The sequence below is a fragment of the Colobus angolensis genome, unplaced genomic scaffold, assembly GCF_000951035.1.
Source record: "Colobus angolensis palliatus isolate OR3802 unplaced genomic scaffold, Cang.pa_1.0 Scaffold72, whole genome shotgun sequence".
NCBI lineage: Eukaryota > Metazoa > Chordata > Mammalia > Primates > Cercopithecidae > Colobus > Colobus angolensis.
In genome coordinates, this window is record NW_012120932.1 from 7,292,679 (window position 1) to 7,301,480 (window position 8,802).

General features: G+C 62.1%; 1 protein-coding gene across 2 annotated transcripts; it reads right to left on the reverse strand.

Annotated features, from left to right (window-relative positions):
* Positions 1-556: 556 nt before the first annotated feature.
* Positions 557-6,007, reverse strand: LOC105501525 (tektin-4). Of its 2 annotated transcripts, none has more exons than XM_011927521.1 (7): positions 5,860-6,007; positions 5,335-5,823; positions 3,823-4,594; positions 3,308-3,451; positions 2,418-2,640; positions 1,656-1,810; positions 557-833 (listed from the first exon to the last, which is right to left on the reverse strand). In XM_011927521.1, exons 3-7 carry the CDS (start codon positions 3,843-3,845, stop codon positions 578-580), a joined length of 801 nt encoding a protein of 266 aa, XP_011782911.1. In that variant the 5' UTR covers positions 3,846-4,594; positions 5,335-5,823; positions 5,860-6,007; the 3' UTR covers positions 557-577. The 2 variants fall into 2 exon arrangements, with proteins under 2 accessions (XP_011782911.1, XP_011782910.1); XM_011927520.1 differs by having other exon boundaries at positions 3,823-3,893; positions 5,860-6,001.
* Positions 6,008-8,802: the final 2,795 nt, after the last annotated feature.

Consider the following 8,802-nt stretch of genomic DNA (forward strand, 5'->3'; position numbering starts at 1 on the left):
GAGCTGGGCTGGTCTGGGCTGGGCTGAGCTGGGGTATGCACTGTCACTGGGGACAGAGAGGGGATGCTGAAGCAGGTGCTTCTGGGTGGGGCCTGCCTGGAGGATCACCCCAGCAGGTGCACCCAGCAGCTGGATGAGCCTCTAGTAGAGTAAGTGCCCTGTCCATAGGGGTATGTGAGCTGAGGCTGGGGGCCTGGAGGTGCAGGGGGAGGAGTTGGGGAGATGCAGAGGTCCCAAAGATGTCCCAAGGCCGTAAGACCCTGGTGAAGGAATGGAGGAGCCAGCACTGGTGGGGAAGTGGGGAGGGGGAGCTGGATGGCCTGGCTCTGGGCTGGACACATGGTCTGTGCCCACCCCTGAGCTGTGCTGTGGAGCCCTAGTCCCCACCTGGGCACGTCCTGTCCTCTGAGGCACAGGGATTCCTGGTCCTCGGCTCTAACCCCTCATCTCCCACCATTGGGATGATGAGTCCGTAGGCAGAGCCAGCCTCATAGGGGACCCAAAGGCCAGTTCAGATGGATGGCAACTCGAGGTCCCACCGGGCACACACACTCCGTGCAGAAAGCTAACGTGCTGTTTATTTGGGGACTTGGCGGGGAAGCACCGTGGCAGTGGCCCACTGGTAGCCAGCCAGCTGCAGGATGGTGGGGTAGCGAGTACGATGGGCCATGCACTTCTGGCGGTCGATGAAGAGACTGTTGGTCATGGCGGTGATGTCCTTCTCCAGGCTCATGTGGGTGTCCTCGAGGTTGCGCAGGGACTGCTCTGCTTCTAGAAGCTTCTCCCGCAGCGCTGCGAGGGACATGTTCAGCTCCTCCACCTCGCTCACCAGCCTGGGGGTGTTGGGGAGTATGAGTCGGGACTGGGGAGGGCAGAATTATGCACCTTCGGGGGTGCAAGGAGCCCAAAACTCCCAATGGGAGCTGGCAGGAGGTCCTGGGAAGACTCCACAAAAGGACCCCTAAGGGAACCCCACCAGGAAAGTGGCTCTAGGGCAGAGCACAAACTACGAGGGTCCTCCCAGGGAGCGCGGGCGAGTGCCAATGAGTGACCCGCATGTGATCTCGACCCTGGCAGGACAGGACCCGCCCTCAGCCCACCAGGCTCGGTTCTTTCCATTCCTGATGTTTAATGGAGGGAGGCCCCCAGTTCCTTGAAGGAACCCAGGGGCAGGGAAGAAAGGTACTTAGGCTTAGCAGGGGCCACCGGGCATCTGTTAACAAGGGAAACAAAAGGACGGCCCATCTATGCCTGGAGCCCGAGTGTAGGTCATACTTTCCACCAGAGGTGTGGACAGCACCCTCAGGGCAGCAGGGAACGGCCCTGCCTGGCCTCTCTGGCCCTGTGGCCTCCTGGAGCTCACCTTGTCTGCAGGAGCTTCCTCCCGGGAAGATGAGGCAGCACAGGGTGGGGTGAGACCACGTGAGCACAGGTCCCTGGCACTGGGAGCCCCCCACCCATCACCTGCCCAGGGTCACGTCCCTATCTGTGTGTTTAAGGTGTGCTTGCGTGTGGCCCCAAAGTCTCCCTTCCCTCTGAGCACCTGCGGGGGATGTGTGTGGGGGGTTGGGTGTTTATTGGAGGCTGAGATCAGAGAGTAGCAGGGAGGTGGTGGACCGGGCCACCCGGGACTGCCTCAGAGGCACAAGCAGCACCTGAACTGGGCTGCATCGCGGCACAGCTCCACGTTGGGCCGGCGCGAGCGCAGGTACAGCCGGGTCTGGGCGACGCGCAAAGGGGCCTCCTTGTCCCTGATGGCCTGCTTCAGTGCCGCCACGTTGTGCTCCTGATCTGTGATTTCCCGCAGCGTCTGCAGACAGGACAGTGCCCTTGGGCCTGTGCCCCCATGCCCAGGCATATGGAATGCCGATACCAGGCTGGTCCTGCCCAGGTCCTGGGGCCGTGTCCAGAGGGCAGTCCTGACCAGTGGCCCCCGGGAGGCATGAATGAAGGAACAATGTGCACGGGGCCCCCAGCGGGCTCTGGAAGAGTCAGGCAGCGTGTTGCCCCTTAGCTCTGATCCAAGAACTCCCATCCTTGGTGGTCTCCAGGACCTAAACTCTGCTCAAGGACTGGGAACTCAGAGGCGGTAAAGGCCACGCTGAGACCCTAGATCAGAGCCCTGCCTGCCAGGCCAGGACTCTCCGGGACCCCTGGGAGGTCAGTGCTTCCCAGACCACCTGCTGCCTCCATCCTCAACACAGCTCCTGCTGTTCAGTCATGGGGGTGGCAACACCCGCCCATCATACCCAGTGTCGCCTGGTTTACACAGGTTTACGGAGAGGTGGCACTTGCTTCTGGGGTCCCTCGGGGTAAGCGGGGCAGAGGAGAGCGGTGCTGAAGGCCCAGGCCAGGTGATGCGGGGGCAGAGTGGTGGGCAGGCGCGGGAGCCGTCTTGGGGGTTCAGGGCGCCCCACCTTGTGCAGGTGCTGCTGCAGCTTGTGCCGCGCGTCCTCCAGCTCCTCGCAGCGGCGCCCGAAGGCCAGGTTCACAGCGTCGCACTGCAGCCGCAGGTCCTCGGAGGTGTCGCGAAGGATGCAGTCCACCAGCACCCGCAGGTTGGCCGAGGCCAGGCGCTCGCGCTGGGCGCGGCACAGATTGTCCTGCGTGAACTTGGCCCAGGTCTCTGGGGTGGAGGCGCTGCCGGGCGGGGGACAGCCAGGGGATGCGGGGGAGGCTCTGCCAAAGGCCGGGGGTCCTGCCGCGCCCCCATGCCTTGTCCGCGCCCCGTGCTCCTGGAGGACCCGCATGGACTCCGATGCACCCCGTGCTGCCCCACGAAGCCCAGTCCCCCAGGCTCCCTGTCCCCCAGTGCCCCCCGGCCCACAACTCCCCTGAGTCCCTCCACACCCTACCCACCTCGGGCGCTTAGTCCCCTCGCGTCCCCGCGATCCCGTTCCCAGCACCGCCGCCCCCGAGGCCCCCTCTGCAGCACCTCCGGCCCCCGTAGCCCCCCTTCCCTAGTGCCCAGCGCCCCGGTCCCCTTCCTGCGCCCAGGAGTTTGCTGCGCTCAAGTGGGCGGTGGTCGCGCGCCCTCTGCTGGCCGTGGACGGAAACGCAGTTCTGCCGGCGCCTGGCGCTGACCCGACCCCAACCCTGTCCTGTCTCCCCGCGACCTGGCTGTGCACGCGCTGGGCACTTGAGGGGGTCTTGCTCGCTTGCTCATGCCGGGTTAGAAGGTTGCCCAAGTACCCTCGGGGGCGAGGGCCTCCGGGCCAGGCTGGGGGAAGCAGCCCCGCGGAGGCCCCCAGGTGGAGGGAGGCAAGTCCACAGCCAGGGCAAGCACAGGGGCAGAGCTGGGGCCCACCTCTCTTGGAAGGCGGTGGAGTGAGGATGAGCCTGCGCCTGGGTGCTCTGGCTGTGGTGGCGTCCGCAGGTCTCGTCGATGTTGTAGGCCTCCACCTTGTCTGACCAGTCCATCTCGCAGGTCTCCTTGTGCTCCCGGTTCAGTCTGGGGCGAGGTGGGGCAGGGTCTTGGTATGTGCCCAGGGAGGGCCCTGCTGGGGACTGTCCCTGCTGCAGGCTGGGCCCCAATGCCCGCTCCAGGAGGGAACTCTGGGCCAGCCTATCCTGGGCGGTCCTCATGCTCAGCAGTGACCAGGAGCAGCCGCCCAGACTGACAGGCTGCAGAGCAGATGTGGGACTGGGCTCTGGCCACTCAACCTCAGGCTGGGCCGGAACCTCCCCCACCCAGCCCTGCGCTCCCACTGTGACCTGGGGCAGCCCTTGCCCTGGGCCTCAGGGTCCTGTCGTTCAATGCCTTGTCCCAGGACCAACCGTGGGTGGGGTCAGGAGTCATCCCTTGGGCAGCCCTGGACCCACCGGATCTGGCTCACTGCTTGCATGATGGTTCTCTTCAGCAGCTCCTGAATGTTCCGGATAAGCTCGGCTTCCTGAGGAAGGAGACGTCCTGAGCACCAGAGCCCGTCCCTGGTGAGGATCCCAGCAGGCCCAGCTGCTGCCAGCCTTGGTCAACACCTGAGCCACCAGAAGAAGCTGAGTGCCGGGGCCTGAGCTCTGACTGTGCGAGTTCTGCTCTCTCACTGGGTTTATCTTGGGCTTTTGGGCATCCTCCTTGGTGCGTTGTAAGTGGGGTGTTTTCCTCCAGGGCCTTCCATGGGCTGCTGGGAAGGTCCCTCAGCAGCAGTTCCCACGCCCCAGGCTTTAGGAGTCATCACTGCTGCTCACTCAGTGCACCCAGGAACATTGGCCTGCCTGTGGTGCCTGAACAGCCCCTGAGGAATCAAACTCTAGGGGCCCAGATGCCTGCCCAGGCTGCCCCTCAGGGATCTGTGCTGGGAAAGGCCATCCTCACAGCAAGAACAGGAGCAGGATCCTGTGTTTCTTCTTACTGCCTGGCCAGTTTAATTTTCTGTGTGTAGGAACAAGCCTTTTCCCTGTGATTGGGGTCTTTGCCTTGACCACCAGCTACCTCCGTGTGTGCCAGGGCCCGAGTCCTGCGCCCCTCTGTCCCTGGGTTTGCCTCTTCCTGCACTGTCAGTGTCTCCGTTACTGGGCAGGTGCCCTTGGTGCGGGCAGAGGGTTTGCGGGAGCTGTAGGAGTTGAGGCACTGAGAGGGTGTAGGGTGAGGGGTCTGGGGAAGGGAGGGAGGAGGGAAGGCATGAAGGGAGGAATGAACTCAGGGGTTCTTGCCTGAGCTTGGCGGTGTGGCAGGAGAACAGCTGCCCCCATCCTACATCTTTCATGAATGTCTACAGGCTTGCAGTGGTTCTCAGGGAGGCCCCAGGTTCTGAGAGGTCAGAGAATTCTCCAGAGCCAGCATCAGGGCCAGGACTGAGTCACTTTCTCACCCTATGAGGCTGCCCCACAGACAAGCTGGGCTGGATTCGGAGGTTACAGGGGACATGGAGGAGAGGGGACCTGCGGGTGCAGATCTCTGTGGCCTGGGCTCTTTGTAGGATGAATGGGAGCGGTGGCTCCCAGCCCACTCCACCCTAGTTGTCCACACCCGCAGTGCTAGCTCAGGCCTGGGTTTCCACCTCGGGAACAACTGTCCCAGCCAAGGATGGTCTTTGGGGAGGTGCCTTGTGGCTCAGTTCAGGGAGCCCAGGGTGAGGATGACTGTGCCAGCACTCAAAGGGATTGGAGGAGAGGAGCCCAGAAGAGGAACAACTGCTTGGGAGTCAGGGGCCCTCCGGGGCAAAGCTGCCTCCTGGTCTGTCACTAAGGGGCCAGGTTTCGGGACTCAGGGTTCCCAAGTGCAGAGGGCTGGGCTACCGCATGCCTGCAGCAGCCACCTTGCTTGTCCACATGAACTGCGGGGGCCCCTCCTCTCTGCGCCCACAAGTCCCAGCTACCCAAGGCTGCTGGCACCTTCAACAATTCCGTCTCCACATAGTCGCGCACGAGGTTGGGGTGCTGGCGTCGCTCACGACACTGCAGGTTGTCAGTGGCGATGGAGAAGGGCACCTCCGTGGCGTCCAGGGCGCGCTCCAGCCGCTGCTTCTGGGCCAGCAGCAGGTCGGTCTCCGCAACCAGTGCTTCCACCTCGCGCTGCAGCTCCGACTTCCAGCCGTGCGTGTCCTGCAGTCGCTCGCCAACCCTGCGCGTGGAGTCTTGCTGCGTGCGCTGCGCCAGCGCCTGGGTCTCCGACGCCAGCTGCTGGCTCTCATGCCGCTGCCGCTCCGACTGGTCGCGGTCCGCGAAGGCCTGGTGGTAGCGGGCATAGCAGTTCTGGAACCACTCCTCCAGCAGGTACTTGGCGGTGCGGAAGCCTGCGGTGGCCAGCCCGGAGGACGTGTAGGCGCCTGTGTTGCGGGCCACGTCGTACTCTTTGGCGGGCAGCTCGCAGGGCGGCACTGTCTGTGGGGCTGGCTCTTTGGTTAGGAGTATGTCCGCCTGCGCCATGGTGCCAGCCGCCCACCAGGGCCAGGGGAGTGAGGGGTGTGGCCAGCCGGTTGCGGTCAGCCGAGTGCGGTCAGCAGGGCAGCTCCAGTGGCTCAGTCCCAGAGCAGGACGCGGCTCCCAGTCGCCTGGGTGACACTGTCAACCAAGAGCTTCCTGTTGCTAAGAAACGGGATCCGTTCTGCAGTGGCTGGGGGAGGGGGCATTCAGGGTGGCAGGCAGAACTGCCCTCTTAAAGGGCCAGGCAGCCCCAGCCCCACCATCCCTGTCCCCGTCTGGGTGCAATCAGCAGTGGCCAAGGGTTCTTGTCACTTAGAGGATCCTGGGGCCAGCCTGTCGCCAGCCTCTGTGTCCTACCCTTAGGGTTCAGGGTGTGGGTGGGGACCTGCTGCCCTGGCCCCTTCCTTGGTTCATCTATTTGTTCCTGGTTTGGCTCTCTGAACCTGTCCTGTGCACAGCTCCGCGCTCAGGGTGAACAAGACAGGAGGCTCTGCCCACCTGCAGCCCCCTCAGGGCAGAGGGGTGTGGCTGTCGTGTGGGTGTTGGGTGTGCTAACTGACAGTGTTACTTGATGTCTCCCACTGTACATGTGGCTGCCCTCCCTGCCCTCCTGACCCCAACGGCAGCCTGGTAGCACAGGGAGGGTCCCAGGTCAGGCCTCCTCAGGGGCAGTCTGAGGCAGTTCCTGCAGGGACTCTGCTCCATCTGCTCCTGGACCTAGTGCCTGAGAGCCAGGCCCTGGCTTCTGGCCTCCTCCTTCCAAGTCCCAGCCAGGGTCCCTTCAGGCTGGGCACAGCAGGGAGGGAGTCTGAGCGTGCTCTTTGCTGGGGAGTTGAATTCAGCCTCTGGGTAAGTGTCCAGAGTCAGACTCCCAAATCTGCCCCGCAGGGCGGAAGCAGGTCCTGTGCTGCGGAGGCTGCCCTCAAAGCCACCTAGGGCCAGGCTGCCTGGCAGAGGCTGGATGGGCAGGAAGCGTCCCAGGGCACATGGGAGTCCTGCAAACCTGGGGTCAGGGGAGCCCCAGCCTAGGCGCGATTCCCCAGGAGGCCAGCAGAGGTCGGTGTTGGCCTGGCGGTGAGAAGCCTGAGGCTCCTGGCTTGGCCTCCCCTCAGCCTGCCTGGCGCATGCAGTCCTGGGGACCCCCAGCCCCTCTGGCCTCCTCTTCCCTGAGAGTCCTCACTAGGAAGTCCATGCCCCTCCTACAGCACAGGCCCCTGGGCCCCTGTTCCCTCCACCTTCACCCTCTCTCCCACCATAGCCCCCACCCTCACTCCGGCCACAGGGGCTCCTCCTGGGCCATTCCCACCCACCCAGGGTCTGTCCAGCCCCACCGTGTGCCCGCCAGTGTCCTCCCCCTGGACCTGACCTCCCCCGATCCTGACCTCTCCCGTGGCCAGAACCCTCAGTCCATGCTGTGGTCACTGCTGTGCGCCTGGCCTGACACAGCCTCCTGATGGGGCTTTGAGGACAGCATCCCAGAGACTTACCCCAACCCAGGCCGAGCCAGAACCTGTGGTAGGTGGCCTGGAAACCTCTTCTCACTGTCCGTCGTCAAGATTGGGAGGTCAGTGGAACTTCAGGGGCTGTTATGGTCTGAGAAACAACCTCGAGCCTTGCTGTGACTCAGTTTCCCCAGGCGGCAGCAGGCTGGAGCACACGCAGGGCAGGATGCCAGGCTCCACCTTTTGTCTGCATTCACTGGACACCTCTCTGTAGGCAGAGCAGAGCAGAGCTGCCCATGTTTGTTCCCTGATCTGCAGCCCAGGAACCCGAGAGACCAGCTGAGCCAAGGAGGAGGCCTGTGGATCAGAGCCCAGCTCTGCGAAGTGGGAGACCTCTCAGCCTCCACTTCCAGGTGCCCTGAAGTCGTTGGCAGGGGGCGCTGCCTGCCTGGGGCTCCCAGACTAAGGGAACACAGATTCACCTGATGACCGCAATAGGCCCTGCAGGCAGAGGGACAGGACTTGGCCAAGGATGCATCAGAGATAGGAGACTGGGCCCTCACTCCTGCCAGCTGCAAACTCCCAAAGCCCCCAGCCCTGTCATGGGGTAAAGACGCCCTGAAGGACACTCCAGTGTGCTCCCATCTCTGGGTTCTGCCAGCCGGAGAGTGGGAGCCTCAGGCCGCATGTGTCTTGCTGGGTCTCAGCTTCAGGGGACCCCAGGGTGCTGGCAGCTCCCTGAGACCTGGGTCAAGGGGTATCCATTAGAGCACCTTGGTCAGGACCCAGAGATGGGGAGGGCAGGGCTAAGAGCACCCTGGGCAGTTGGCATCTCCAGAAAGCAGGAGGTGGGGCATGGCTCTGTGACAGATGTCCCTGTGACAGGGACAATTGGAGGGACAGAGGGGCGTGCTCAGGGGCTGAGGGGCAGACGAGGCCAGCAAAGGGCACCTTGGACACTGGAGGGCCCCAGGAAGGCCCCTGGACCCCATTCTGATTGATCAGGGCCAGTGACCTTGGCCCAGACTGTGGGCCTGGGGACTCGGGTTCCTTTAGTTTCTTAAGAAGCTACTATACTCCTTTTTGGCATAGCTGTATGATTTTACATTCCCACCAGTAATGTGTGAAAGCTCCAGTTTTTACTCATGCTCCTCAGCATTTGATATTTTTATTTTAGCCATTTTGACATATATATATATATATGTATTCATAAGTCATTGTGGTCTTTATTTGCAAATTTCTAATGACTAATGATATTTAACATCTTTTTCTGTTCATAATTAAATGCCATCTGTATTCCTTCTCACATATCACTAGCACAACCATGAAAAATCAGAGCAAAATTTTTAGAACAATACTTAAGGGAAAAGGTGTTTATTTAGAACAATGAAAACAATGAGATGTTAACTCCCAGCCGACATAAAATTGATTATGTCTATAAAAATGGTGAAAATATTGTACTTCCTTGGCAAAAGAAGAAAGGGGGATACTTTAT